Source organism: Prionailurus viverrinus, chromosome F1 (genome assembly GCF_022837055.1).
Source record: "Prionailurus viverrinus isolate Anna chromosome F1, UM_Priviv_1.0, whole genome shotgun sequence".
NCBI lineage: Eukaryota > Metazoa > Chordata > Mammalia > Carnivora > Felidae > Prionailurus > Prionailurus viverrinus.
Window position 1 is genome coordinate 27917327 of NC_062577.1, and position 15873 is coordinate 27933199.

General features: G+C 35.9%; 1 protein-coding gene and 1 long non-coding RNA gene across 8 annotated transcripts in view; one reads left to right on the forward strand and one right to left on the reverse strand.

The window, feature by feature from the left end:
• Positions 1 to 15873, reverse strand: part of RPS6KC1 (ribosomal protein S6 kinase C1) — a 380719-nt gene that overhangs the window by 287167 nt on the left and 77679 nt on the right. For all 7 annotated transcript variants that reach the window (XM_047840895.1, XM_047840893.1, XM_047840894.1 and 4 more), the window contains exon 7: positions 2657 to 2772. In XM_047840895.1, coding sequence (XP_047696851.1) covers positions 2657 to 2772 — 116 coding nt within the window. The remainder of the gene's footprint in view (positions 1 to 2656; positions 2773 to 15873) is intronic.
• Positions 5815 to 9734, forward strand: LOC125155509 (uncharacterized). Its single transcript, XR_007148250.1, has 3 exons — positions 5815 to 5939; positions 8070 to 8202; positions 9650 to 9734. It is a non-coding gene; the product is annotated as an uncharacterized LOC125155509 (long non-coding RNA).

Consider the following 15873-nt stretch of genomic DNA (forward strand, 5'->3'; position numbering starts at 1 on the left):
ATCCTCTGAATGCGTTGGTTGAAACTGAGGCCATTTGTTGGTTGAAACAGAGATGGTTAAAGAAGAAAATAATGAATTCACCACACTAATCAAGAAACTCCAGAAGACATTTAAGTTAAATAATAGATAAGAAAATAATCGAGCTTGTCCCTGACGTAAATAAGGGCCAGGTTTGAGAGCATAAAATACAGAAGTGAAATAAAAAGCATATACTAACCATAAGAGAGAAACATCTTGTTCTAGCTAGAAAAACTGTCCTGTAGCCCCCTTGCCTAAGAATTGAAAAAAGTCCTGGCATATCCAATTTGATTCACTAGTTAGTCCTTTTTACCCTTTCTGATACAAGTTCCCATTATTCTACATGGCTCTTATCATTCTAGCATTTCCTCAATGAGGTACGTATTTTGGGTACACAGGGTTCGCAAAAGCAGAAACTGTCATCTTTTATATAACTCCAAACTATATCTAGTTTGATACTGTATACACACAGAGTCTTAACAGATGCTTAGTGAATTAATATATAATCTAATACAACCAGTTCTTTTTTATTAGATTTCCTTCGTTTTATTTTCATTAGAAGCTATGCTCGAAAGGAATTTCTGACTGATATACTTCATGGTTCCTTTCTCCAAGTCAAAAGCTACACTTATTTATTTGCCTAATAAATTATTGTTCACAGGGGCACCTGGATGGCTCAGTCAGTTAAGCACCTGACTCTTGATTTTGGCTCAGGTTATGATCTCGCAGCTTGTGAGTTAAGAGTCCCACGTTGGGCTCTGTGCTGACAGCACGGAGTCTTCTTGGGATTCTCTCTCTGTCACTCCCCTGCTAGCGCGCTCTCTCTCTCTCTCTCTCTCAAAAATAAATAAACATTAAAAAAAATTATTGTTCACAGAAGTGATTATGGGAAACTGTAATAGGGGCTGCATAAGTAGGGAGTTCAAAGGAGTAAGTATAGGTAGAATATTCAAGGTTAACATTAATGGAAAGAATCGAATACTAGTAATTTTCTAAAACTTTTAGAATATTTACATACAAGATGAATTAGTAAAACAAGTAAGTTCATAGAGGCCCATCCTATTTAATACTTTTATATGGAAGTGAGAATGTACACATCAGGATTGCACATAGGGAGGGTTGCCAACCCCACAGAAAATAAGAATTGAATTCAAAGTAATCTTTAGATAAATACTGCATTTTAAAAAGATAAAATAATAAGGAGTTAAAAATAATAATACAGTTAAAACAATAATGATAGAAAATAGGGAAAGATTGGCAAACACAGAATAATTAACAATCTGAAAATGAAACAGCACATATCTTATTTAAAACATATTCATTATATAAAAACAAGTAACAAAAGTATATTACTTCCAAGCTGGAATATAATTTTTTTGTTCTAAAAGTAATGATCAAACACTTCACACTGAAAATTCGCATTAATAAGTATAGTTTTGATAACTGCATTTTTTAAAAGACCATATGCAGAATGAAAAGGACTCAGAAAATCAGCAACAAAAAGTTTAATGGTCCAATGAATCAAGATGAAGTACTGGGCTATTTTTAAACTAGAAAACTGACACATGTTAGAACTGTCAAAAAGTACATAAGCATTAAAAAATACGAAAAAAAACATACAAAGCAGTATATTAAGGAAGATGAAAAATAGGGCTAAAACTTATTAAGCTACTCTAATAAGCTTGGTTTATAGGCTGGTCTTTTTATGAGGTAATCACTTGAATTGCAGGATTTGTGTGTGTGTGTGTGTGTGTGTGTGTGTGTGTGTGCGCGCGCGCACACGCGCGCATGTGTGTGCACGTATGTGCTTGTATATATGAGTGATTTTTTTTTAACTCATTTAAACCTGACAATAACCCAGAAAGGAGTAACTATTGTCCTCATTATTCAGATGTAGAAACTGAAGGTAAGAGCTGGAGAGTTCAGTGTCTTGCCCAATCCTCCATTGGTTTCAAGGGACAGAGTTGGGATATGAACAAGCCCACCTGCATCTTAGGTCAATTTAGAAAATAAGCACTTTCTTCCATCTCTAGAAGATATGATTTTTAAATTGTATCCAGAAAAAACCTTAGTTAATATAAAGGAAAAAGCCAGAAAAGTTATATATTTGCCAAGTCCAAATGACATAAAACAATAATAATAAACTACAACGTTTCCAATGTTTTAAGCGTTCACCCGCTTTCTAGACAAGACTAAGGATGGTCCCAAATAACATAAATATCCCTGTTAGGATTATGCCTTTATAATTCTAGGTCACCTATAGCAGCTACCTGTAAGACTTATGCTTTCATAATAAGTTTTAGCGTGAGTCAATAAGACTGTACAGGAATCACACAAAAACCATTATTTAACCCTACAAATTTCAAATAAAATTCAGTACAAATTACTGTCATTTTACACATGGAGTTTTAGGGGTAGAGGAAGGAACAAAGGGCTGAGAAAGAGGAGAAAGCAAGTCCCATGTTATTGCACTTTTGGTGATCCGCTTTAATGCTTTTCCTCCCACCAATAACTTGTTAACATATTATTGATAAAATTCCAAAGACCAAAATTCTCAAGCATTCTAATTATAAATAAAGCCAAGAGACAAGTCAGCAAAAAGAGCTAAAGAAAACACAAAATGAAACATAAGACCTACCTGAGAGACATCATCAAGTTGAGGTTTTCCATAAAGGCTAGAGAGACTCTCTGCTCGCATTAGATATTCTGCTGTTCTTCTCTTCACAGCTTCTCGACGGGTAGGGCTTGACTCTCCTAAAAGGAGAAAACAAGGACAGGGCACGCGAAAAATAAGCTTTCCTTTATCCAACCTGAAAATTAACTTTCTTTGACCCAGTTCACCACTTGTTCACCTTTTTTTTTAATTGGTTATTTATTTTTGATAGAGAAAGAGTGTGAGTGGGGGAGGGGCAGAGAGAGGGGGAGACACAGAATCCACAGCAGGCTCCAGGCTCTGAGCTGTCAGCACAGAGCTGGACGTGGGGCTCGAACCCACAAACCGTGAGATCATGACCTGAGCTGAAGTTGGACGCTTAACCAACTGAGCCACCCGGGCTCCCCAGCTACTTGTTCTCATTTCTAACTAAAAAGAAGAGAGATTCAAAGTTGGAACAGACATCAAAGTTATTAGTATCAGCAAGGTCTCAATATTACCACTATAAATTTGATTTATCCAAATTCTGAAATTTTCGTATTAAAATATATGGAGAGAACCTGATACCTTCTATAGGAGGAGTTGATATATAAGAAATGTAGTATTAAAAGCTCTGCATACAGAAGACTAGCCTAGTCCAGGTACCATGCAATTGCCCAACCCAACAAACTGGAACTAAATGCAACAGATGTTTAATAAGAGTCATGACATGGATATGATATGCTGCCCAAGTAGCAAGAAACTGGAGAATAAAATCATTTAGGGTAACTCTGAATTCACTCTGATTTTTGTAAGCTTCATGTTTTTTCATTCACAACAAACTGTCACCCACGTTACAACTGAAAGTAAGAATGTAACTGAAATGTGTATGTTAATTAGCTGGAATTAAAATAAAGACTTTAAAAAAAGAAAAAAAGGAAGAATGGAATTGAAATCCCTGTAATATACAATTATATGAAAATGAACAAGTCATTTACCCTGTCTGGCTCTCAGTTTCTCTAAACAAAGCGTATTCAAAATGGCCTCCAGAATACTCAAGACTTCAAAACACAGGTGGCCCAGCCCATGAATTTCTGGGCTCTCTCTTCTCCAGAGCAGGACAATCCTATGCTCTTACCCATCTTATATACCTGTGATACATTTCATTTGAAGAAACGATTCCATGACTGAAAGTTGAAACATTTGAAAAACCACTGTAGTATACAATCTCTAAGGCTCCTCTCATAGATAATATTCTATATTTTCACGACTCATTTTTATCTAAGCACTTCATACACAGTACTTTTTTTTTATAATTCACCCTATGCATCTTCTGAATGAAGTTAACCAAAAAGCAAGTATCAGACAGTGGAAAGCACCCTTGATTACATTCTAGAAACCCTGGTTATCTAAATTCTGGCTCTGCCTCCCTAGTCATGTGACCGATGATACATCATACTTCAACTCTCTGACCCTCTTCCTCATTCTCTAAAATGGAAACATATACTTCAAATGACTGCACAGATTAAAGGAGACAATATACATAAAAGATACTACAACAAAGACAGCTGTATATAGGAAGCACTAAATTGTAAAGGTTTTTGATCTTGGTTTTTCTCTAAACCAAGTCCTACAAAATAATGTTTCTGTTTTGCTGAAGTGAACTGAACTGAATTACAGTAAAGCAGGCATTCTTCCCCAAAAGATGACGACTAGAAAAACCTTATTTCTGCCTGGAATAGCATCTTCTATTTCTTCTGAGAAATGCTCCCTTCTCGCCTTCGTAGCCCTTCACCTTCAGCCACCACTACCATCACTTAACAGGGTGGTCTGAATGAAAACTGCTAGTGTGCTTCAGATCTCAGTCCTTCTGTCCCTTATTACTACATAGTCAAGGGTGAGCCCTCTGTCACAAGCTGAGCCAATCACAAAATCCCGCCCTCTTGGCCACAGGTGGAGAAGGGAGGAATTGGCCCAACACAAACTGGGCCAATCAGTCCCTCTTTGCTATTGACGCTGGAAATAAGAGGACTGGGAACTGCCAACAGCCACAGTCTCTGCCAATGCGCTAAGAGCCAATCAGAAAGGAGGAATTTAACAGAGGGAAGCAGTTATGAGAGACAAAAAAAGGAATCCTGGTGCGACTGGGGTCCCAGATTTCAGCCAAACCTACATTCCTGCCATTCTTTGCCTACTAGAGTTCAAATGTGGATTTTCTCGCATGCAGACTGAAGAATCCAGACTGAATAGAGCCCTCAAAGGAAACCGGCAACAGAGTTGGGGGTGCAGTTTTGCTTAAAAACCTTCCTTTCACAGCTTTTACATGACTGTTCCATCTCTTCTCTCCTTTATGAATACTTCAAAACTGTAACTAGTCTTGGGGGCTGGGGGGTGGGGGGGGGGGGAATCTCTATTGCTTTTTAACTATGGAACAGTCTACATTTATTAACTCTCCAACACCTCAAACTTCAATGAAAATTAAAATTTTTAAATTTCAATATGATCCCTCTCTGTCCTTAAAATGTATTTAATTTCTAAACGCAAGCTTTTATTTTTATATAATCTATCTGTGAAAGCTACCTAAGCAATTGAAATATGTTGTGAAGGTAAAATGTGCCGCCACAGAAATAAGAAACATTTACTATTTCTACACATTACTCATCCTTTAGTTTTGAGTTTACCTTTCATGGACTTAGTCTAACGGCTGCTCCCATTATCATTAGTGTTTCTCATATCAGGTTATACCTTTTCATGCCCTAATTTAGATCTCTCATTTAAAATTTCTTATTCATCGTAGGCTAAGGTGTAACGGAAACTATGGCAAGTTATTTAATGCAGTGTGCTTACAAGCGTTAATACGACCTCAAAATTTGTTTTCGTTCCAAAAAATCAATTTGTTTCCCAAAATAATTTGAAATTCAAAAATGCCAAGGCTGTGGAGCACCTAATGCAAGCTGGAGTTAAAACCATATTTTGTAATCAAATCATTGTTTTTTAAACTTTTGGTGCCTCTGCTGCTTTCTAGGCAGTCTCCATAGTAACAGAGAAACAAAACCGGAAGCCAGCAGTTGAAATGGACTCCTGCTGCTGATAGTGGTTCCGCTTCCATGGAAACAACAATGGAGTGATGGAATACTGGAAGGCTTTTTAAATGTAACCTTAAATATACATACTATGCCTCCTTCCTTACCAGCCCCTTAAAACTAGGTCACAAGCACTGCTGCTCAACAGCGGCAGCCAAGGATGAAAATCACCTCTTACGCATTTTTACTGCTGGACACTTACTGAGGTTTGTGAGTACGAGGAAGAAAAGATTAATCTATAGATTTTTGGAATAATTTTAACCGATCAATGTATTGATAAGTATGACTTGAAACAGATTTTAACTGATTAAAAATTTTAAGTAGACCCTAACCCTAATTTCTTAATCTTCCTGTTAAGACACAAACACAGCCCATAAGGATTATTTTTCCAGGAAAACCAAGTTATCTGAAATTCAACTTTTAATCCCATTATAGGTCATGCAGCTATTACCTCTTCAGTATTATATCCAGGTAGACACTTACTAAATGCATTTCTTCTTTTTTTTTTTTTAAGAGAAACAGTGCATGCGTGCGCGTAGAGGAGGAGCAGAGAGCGAGGGAGAGAGAGAATCTTAAGCAGGCTCCACACTCAGCACAGAGCCCAATGATGCAGGACTCCATCTCACGACTCTGAGATCATGACCTGAGCCGAAATCAAGAGGGAGACAGACGCTTAACTGATTGAGCCACCCAGCAAATGCTTTTAAAAATGGATACATATTTTACATTCTGCTTAAGGATAACCCAGTACCTTCAATAAGTTTCTCTACATTTCTATGAATTTCAGATACAGTAAGAATTTCCACTGGGCTCTGGCATCGAAAAGAGAAAACCTACTCCCCTTATTTACTACCCTTTATGTCAAAAGTCCCACTGTGCCAAAAACATGTGTTACGTATACTGTGTCAACCTGGCCTTCTTCACCTTACCAATTTCTGATCAGGAGAGAGGATGGGGATAGGGTGATTATAGAGTCTGATCTGTGAAAGAATCAGGTGTAGCTGAATAGAAATGAGGAGAAAGTCCAAAGTTGTTCTTGAAATTTTTAGAAACGCTGGACTGCCTGGCCTGCATTTCTCAGAGCACCAACTCTGACTTGCTACTAAGTTTTATAGAAGGCACAGTCTATACATAACGGAATCACAAAATTCTAATTTATTCAAGAAGCCATCACTACTTGGCATTCCTTTCATTACATCAAATTCTATTTACAAGAGATAGGTTACCTTCCTGACACGGCTAAGAAATTAAGGCTCAGGGATGTGGAATGTCTTTCTGAGTTAAAAAGTTAATATGAGAGACTAAAACTGAAACCAGGTCTTATGATACCACACTTCAGGTGACTGAATTTGAAGTGGATTGTGCTACTGTTACTGAGTAGAACAAGAAAAATACAGAGCACGGGACAAGTACCAGTGAGTATGGGAACAAAGAGGACGAGAAAATAAGCATGAGGAGTTGAGACAGGAGCCTATCAGACAACACAGCAGAGGAGAATCAGACAGAAAGAGACTGGAAATGACAGACAAGGACACACGAAAATTAGAGCTACAAAGAGGTATACATTTCACACAGTGTGCAAGAGAATGGGCCTTTCTGAGAAAAAGCAGTCTCTCAAAACATCCTTGTTACCCAAGGATTTCTTTGGAAAACACAGGTCTTTTCTCCTTTACCCATAAAAAAAAAAAATAATAATAATAATAATAAAATAAAATAAAAAGACATTATTATTCACAGCACTAGTGAAAATCAGCTTCACAAACCAGAATAAAAAGTAGTTCTTCCAAGTCTGCTATTCTACCCTTAGTCACCAAAAAGAATATAGCTAATGCCTCACTGGTTCAACAAAAGAAAATCAATGCTGAAGGAAAAACTGGCCATGTTAGACTATTTGGAAGACAGTATGCCTACATCTGTATTTCACGGAAAATCTTAAGGGATTTTTAAGACTATTTGAACTATACTTGATTTTTGCCACACACACAGACTTTAATCCTCGCAAAAGACCCTACTTTAGGCACATCTTATATTCTTATCTCTGTTTCTCTACTCCAACAAACACTCTCCAGTAACTCCTACGCCACTATATTCTTGGTCAAACATGCCTGATTTTTACTCAGATTTATTACATTAGAAAGAACATTCAAATCATCCTGGCTTTAAGGGAATGAGTTTTTGTTTATTGGTGCTTCCCTTTTTTTTTCTTTTACTTTTTTCTTTTTTTTAATGTAACAACCTTAGTAGCAAAAAGAATACGATGGCCTTGGTGGTTATAGTTGCTTTTTTTTTTTTAGTGCTGATTTATTATAGTTAATGGGTTTTTTTGTTCTTCTCAGGTATAGCCTACCATTTCTGACTTATGCTAAGTGTGCTGACAACAAAAGGCAACCTTGAGAAAAACAGTAATTTATGGTTCTACGTGTCTACCACAACTGGGGCCATCAGCCTTTCCACATATAACAAAACCGGGTCAGTCACGGAATCTGCTTCCCATTTGCATTCAACCAACTCCATATTAATGTCTTTTCAAAACCAAGTGTTATGTGACCCCAAAAGTCCAAAGAGTCACCAAAGAATAGTAAAAGCAAAAGTCATAATAATATTCATGTCCAGGCATTGCCTCAATTAAGACTCCTTTCAGTGTCGCTTAGTAGTTTTTCTATCAGTTAATACTGAATGAAAACTAACACATCATTAGATCATAGAGTGTTAAATGCCTACAGAGACAGTCTTCTACATTCAACTATTTCCTTCCTGTTCCCTAATCCATTTTTTGTTTTGCATTTTAAAGGGGAGTGCCCAAAAAACTAGTCAATCCCCTCAAAATAACATCACCTGGCCAGTCTCTTTATGACCATATACTCTTGTCTAGATAGACAGATAGACAGACAGACAGACAGATAGTCAATCCCTAAGTGTCTCTTATGCTGTTATCCATGGCTTCTAAAAGATTAAGATAAAAAGTTTAAAAAGAGCTTGAGATACCCTGAAGGAAAAGGAATGAAGAATTAAAACTTAGGAGCAAAAATTTTGCCTTCTGAGATGGAATAAAAATAAGGGGAAATATGGATATGAAACTCCACATAGACTAAGAATTGTTTATCTACTATACTAGTAAATATGAAAGTCCCCCAAGCCCCACAAAGGCTTTTGCTCATTTCTTCCACCGGCTCTAAGTGAGACATCTTAAGAAGTGGTAAATCCATGGAGGACTCCAACAAACTGTTTTCTTGATATCATGACGTTGGATCACATATTTTCCTTTAAGATGATGTAAAGCAATCAGCAGAATTGCTGATTATAAGCAATTAATTCTTCTGAATCCTAGAAGTTTCACAGACTCCTTAAATGCATCCCCACCTTAAAAAATTAAACTACTAGTGTATATCAGAATTAGACAGACTCCATTCCATTTCCAGATTTATTTAACATGAAGATATTTATCTCCACATTTAAACAATTCAGACTGTGCCAAGTGACACTCCCACAGTGTATCACATTTGAAGCCCATTTCAGGATAACAAAGAAACTCCTCCCCAACAAGTAAGAACATACATATTCCTGTCCCTCCTATCCTCTTCAGAAGGCAAAATGCCTACTAGTTACTGAGCATCTATGATGTTCCAGACATAGTTATCTCAATGTTTACAGTCATTTCAATGTTATCACAAAACATCACATATAGAAGACCCTCAATAATATTTTGTTAAATAAATGAATGGGAAAGCAAATGAATGAAGCAAATGAATGAATGAAGTATTTGCACCAATACTACCTGGTCTGATAACAATGCCTTCATGCCTAGAGATATTCTAATTACCTCTTTCTATAACTGAATGCCTTTCTCTAACTTAACTAGTTACAGTATATGTATTTCAGAAAATGTCATCTATAATTATTGTCTTCATCTATGCAGGTGAAATCATACAAAAGGAATATGGAGGAACATGGCGTAGAAGTGGCATGACTGTACTAAAAGGACAATCTACTTTAATTTTATGAAAAATTGTCATGACAGCATCATTGAGAGAAACACAAGCACAGATACTCTACATAATTTTAAACCACTATGTAAAACAGAATGAAGTCTATGAACTTTTTATTGTTTGACAATTACAATTTGGGAAAATCTGTTTCTTAACAGTTTATAAAAGTACAAATGCCTGCATAACGACCTGGTTATTTTTCAAATGAAAAACACTTTGAGACCACTAATGACAAAACGGTAAGCTCACGAGAAAAAGCAGATTTACATTTTCAAAACTTCCTATAAGAGAACAGATAAACTGAACTTCTGTGTAATTTACATAAGACTCAATATTTAACTATTATGATTAACTAAGCTGTAAGTTCAATAAAACTATGTAACTCAAGTAATCATGAAATAATGATCGACTGTTTCTCAAAGTGCCTAACTGCTAACACTGAAATAAATGAAATAAATGAATAAATGCCAATAGTTTTTCCACTTAGGATGTTTTAGTTTTCTTCAGATTCATAGATATCTGGGGTGCCTGGGTGGCTCAGTCAGTTAAGCCTCTGACTCTTGATTTCGGCTCAGGTCACGATCTCACAGTTCATGGGTTAGAGCCCTCCACCGGGCCCTGTGCTGACAGTAGGGAGCCTACTTGAGATTCTCTCTTTCCCTCTCTCTCTGACCCTCCCTTGCTTGCGCACGCTCTCTTTCTCTCTCTCTCAAAATAAATAAACTTTAAAAACATTGTTTTTAATTATAAAACGTAAAATACTCATAGATATCTATATTTCTTCTGACCAGAATTAGGCCTTTTCCAGTAATCACAGGAATTAAAATCAACCCTCTCATTTTAATGTTTTTAAACTGTGTTGCTAAAGATATAAAAATGTGAGAATACTGATGACCGAGACCATCTAATAAAAAACCCTTCGAGAATCCTCATTTCTCTCTCTGCTTTTGCAATAGAGCAGCTGTGCCTCACACAGATTCACATGAATGAAAATATTTAGACGAGAAACCACCCACTTAGTTTATTTTCCATACGACTTTCCTGTAATTATTTTGTAAACTGTTCACACAACAATACATAAAAACATCTGCAAAAACAGGTAATTAATGTGTCAAGCCAAACTAATGCATTTTTTATGGTGTCCATGCTTCGTCAACTGTAATTATAACTCTTTTTTAAGCAAATGATGATGTGTTTGTTGCAATGTGCAAGTGGTTATTTTAGATGCTCTGTTTACCGTTCATACAATCTGAATATAAAACTCCACAGCTACTTTACCCTATATCAATGTTTTACCTAGCTTTTTGCCGAAGCAGGAGAGTGGTTCTCTTTTCCAAGCTATAATTTCCAGTAAACAGTTTTGTCATTAAAACATAAAACTCTCAAAAATAAATACACGTTGAAAAAAAACATAAAACTCTCAACAGGAAAGTTGATACCAAAATACCCAACAATTCAAGAAACATATGACAGAAAATGATTCACCCAGACTTTCTTCCTGCAGTTGTAAACCTATGGGAATTATAGCACTTTATGGCCATCAGCTTGTAGGATACTAAGCTTCCTGTATATGAGAAGTTTAGAAGGTTTGCTATTGCTTTTAATGTATAATATCCATTCCATCTAGACCCACCAGACACATGTATCTGACATGAGACCAACAAATGAAGAACCAAATCCTGCCCAAAGTATATTGTTTTGTATCCATACACTTTGGTTCTACTAAAGGGAAGGTCATGTTCATTATTATTATTATTATTACTACTACTACTACTACTACTACTACTACTACTATGTACTAACATTGCATACCAATCATCATCCTCAGACAGCCATTCCTTAAGGCCCAAGGTTTCTATTCTATAAAGTTCTGTTTCCAGAACCAATAAAATCTAAAATGAAGGAAGAAGCACAACCCTTTAATATTTTGGTAAGGTCCTTTTTCTTTTTAAAAAAGGCAATTTTTAGGGGTACCTGGTGGCTCAGTTGGTTGAGCGTCCGCCTTCAGCTCAGGTCATGATCTCACGGTCCACGAGTTCGAGCCCCACATCAGGCTCTGTGCTGACAGCTCAGAGCCTGGAGCCTGCTTCAGATTCTGTGTCTCCCTCTCTCTCTGCCCCTCCCCCCACTCACACTCTCTCCCTCTTAAAAACAAATAAACATTTTCAAAAAATTTTAAAAAAGCAATTTTGAAAACATCTATGATGATTACCTACAGTACAGAAAAACCCTCATAATAAAGAACTCCTAGAAAACAAAGGCTTATTTATTTTCACAACCAAATTTTTTAGAAGCAGTGCAGATTGCACCCTTCCAGGTCCAAGCTTATGTAACTATTTTGATATAAATATTTCTAAACTGAACTACTCCATTCTTCCCTTGAATATTAGCTACTGTGATATGCTAAAAGTGCCTATCTATCCTCACCTTGTTCCCAATAAGAACATGAGGAAAGTATTACAGAAAATCAAATAATAGTTTCCCGGCTGCCAAGCTTTAGTTTCAGGCCAAACCTTTATTGTGGAGAATTGGGGTTGGGTCTGATCAAAACAGAACACAGCTCCAGTTCCAAGGATGGTGGAAGAGGAAAGACATGACTAAGACAAGGTAAGGGAATAGGACAGAAACTTATTTATTAAAGCCAGAAATCAAACTCAGGGTCAGATGAGCAATAAGTCTCAATACTGAGTTCCACTATTTATAATGATTGCTACAAATATAAAATGTAATAATAAACATAATTAATGCCATTTCATAAGGCTGAATTCTAAACATTGTCAAACCTTTGGGACAAATAGACGGATATTGGTGCAGAATATTGATATACCAGACAAGAGGCATTTAAACCTATTTGGTATTTTCAAAAGCTACCTTAATGCATACTGGCTGTTTACTACACATACTTTAGGATTCAACTTATTTATCACCTCCTGCAGAAGCCTTCCCTATAAGCCTTCTCCTTCTCCCTGGTCAAGTGCCCATTTATACTGATCTATAGAATCATTCTCATTCAAAAATATTTATAGACAATTTGCTAGGTAACTGGCACTGTGCTAGGAAATACACTGAATGATAAAATGCCTTGCCTTCAAGGATATTACAAGTAAATAAAGAGATATTCATTCAGTAAATAACCACACAAATAATTATTTCATTATAAATATGATAAGTACTTGAAGCAAAACAGTGTGCAATGACAACAAAGTTCAGGAAATCTCTTCTGGTATGAACAGAGGTGAAAAAACGCTCACTTGAGGAAATATCATTGAAACTGAGACCTGATGAACAAGGAGGAAATATCAGTTGAAAAAGCAGAGTAAAGCACTCAAACAGAGCACAACTTTTGTGAAAATTTGAACATGGGAAGGGCCACAGTGCCTTCTAGGAAGTAAAAGAAGGTCACTGTGGCTAAAAAAAAAAAAATAAGTGACTAGGACTGATTCAATATGAGCCTGGAGAGAAAGGCAGAAACCGAATCATTCATAGCCTCATAAACCATAATATCTTTGGGTCTTATCCTCAAAGCAATGAGTTTAATGCAAGAAAGTGACATGATGAAGGTTCATTTTCAAAAGATCAGTTAGACTATTGGTACAAACAGAATGGTTTAGAATCAAGCAAGGATGACAACAAATCATCAAGTATATTTTAACAATAAAAACATAGAAACTGTAACAAAATCAAATAGAAATTCTGGGATTAAAAAGTACTCAACAGCACACTGAGATGACAGAAAAAAAGAATCAACAAATTTAAAGACAGATGAGTAAACATTATCAACTATGAATACATTAAATAATAAAAAAGGGAGGGGGGACCAGGCTAAGAAATCTGTAGATACCATCAAGAACACTAAAATATATATAATGTAGTCCAAGAAACAGAAAAAGGAGAGAAAAGGCAGAAAATTTAAGAATATGTGAAAACTTTCCAAATTGATGAACACTGACATACATATCCAAGAAGACCATCAAATACCAAGAATAAAACAAACGCCAAGAAGGATAAACCCAAAGAGATCCACATCTAAACATATAATAATAGCCAAACTATCAAAAGCCAAAACAGAAAATCTTAAAAGAAGCAAAAGATAAGCTCATTTCTTCTCCAAACTGGTTTAAAGAATAAGTCCATTTAGACAATATAAGACTACACTATAGGACTTATATAAAAGTGCAACATACATGACAATACTAGCAAAAAGATGTAGGAAGAGATCTATATTGAAGTAAAATTCCTATATATTACTAGAATTAAGGCAATGAAGTAGAATATTTTAAGCTAAAGTACTTATTACTATAATCTTCAGAAAAAACACTATGAAAAATAAAAATTCAAAATGTTATAATCTACCAAAAAAAAAAGAGAGAGAATAAATGGTACACTAGAAAAAATAATCTACTCACGACACAAGGCGGTAAAAAACAAAAAGGATAGGAGACATAAAAAAACAAACAGAGAGGCGCCCAGGTAGCTCAGTCGGTTAAGCACACGACTTCAGCTCAGGTCACGATCTCACAGCTCATGAGTTCAAGTTCCATGTCAGGCTCTGTGCTGACAGCTCAGAGCCTGGAGCCTGCTTTGGAGTCTGTGTCTCTGTCTCTCTCTCTCTCTCTCTCTCTCTCTCTCTCTCTCTGCCCTTCCCCTTCCTGCTCACATTCTGTCACACTCTCTCAAAAATAAACATTTAAAAATTTTTTAAAAAACAAAGAATTAAAAAATTAATAATAAAATTAAAAAAACCAAATAGCAAAATGGCAAGCGTAAGTCTAACCACATTATTAAGTATGTTAGATGTATATGGATTAAAAATGCCAATGAAAAAGCAGAGATTATACGGCTAAATTTTTTTTAAAAAAAGATCCAATTGTATCCTGTTTATAGGAGATGTATTTTGATTCAAAAAAACAAACATATTAAAAGTAAATAACTTGGGGCACATGGGTGGCTCAGTCAGTTAAGCATCAGACTCAATTTCAGCTCAGGTCATGATCTCACAGATTCGTGAGTTAGAGCGCTGTGTTGGGCTCTGTGCTGGCAGTGTGGAGCCTGCTTGGGATCCTCAATCTCTCCCTCTCTCTCTCTCTCTCTGCCCCTCCCCTGATTGCACTGCCTCTGTCTCTCTCAAAATAAATAAATTTTTTTAAAAAAGAAAAAAAGTAAATAGTTTTAGTAATATCCAACAAAACAGATGTTAAGAAAAATGAATGTTACTAGAGACAAAAACACTTTATAATGTTAAAAGTTAGTCAGAAAGATACAACCGTTATAAACATGCATGCATCTAATAAAAGTCCTAAAACAGATGAAGCAAAAACAGAAATAGAAGGAGAATTTCAAGTTGAATAAAAATACAAGCAACATAATCAAAATTTATGAGATGCAGCAAAAGCAGTGCTTAGAAGGACTTTATAGCTTTAAAGACCTATGTTGAAAAGATGGCAAATCAATAACCTAAGCTTTCACCTCTTAAGAGAAATAATTCTAAACAATGAAGAGTGAAATACACAAAAAGAAAGCAGGAGAAGCAGAAACTAATGAAATAGAAGATTAAAAAATAGAAGACAAACAAAATTAAAAGTTGGTTCTTTGAAAAGTTCTGATTGACATTTATCTAGACCCAAAAAAAAAACAAACAAACCCAAAACAAAACGACACCACAATCAAAATAATGAACACATCCATCACTCTCAATTAACATTTTTTTTAAGTAGGTTCCACGCCCAAGGTGGAACTTGAACTCAGGACCCCAAGATCAAGAGTCACATGTTCTACTGACTCAGCCAGCCAGGCATTCCTCATTTGACAATTCTTTGTTTTGCCTTCATTTTTTAAATACACTTTCATTGGGTACAGAATTCACTTGATAGGCTTTTTTTCTCTATGCATGTTAAAGGTGTTAATCAATAGTTTGCATTGTTTCTAACAAGAAACCTGACATCATTCTCATCTTTGTTCTTCTACACGTCTTTTGTTCTGCCTGCTTTTAATTTTCAGATTTTCTCCTTAATGCTGGTTTAGAGCGACTTGATTAAAATGTGCCCTAATATAGGTTTTCATGTTTCTTATGCCTGGGGTATGTTGGGTCTCATGGACTTATGGAATATTTTCATCAAATTTGGAAAGGTTCCAGGCATTATTCATTCCAATAATA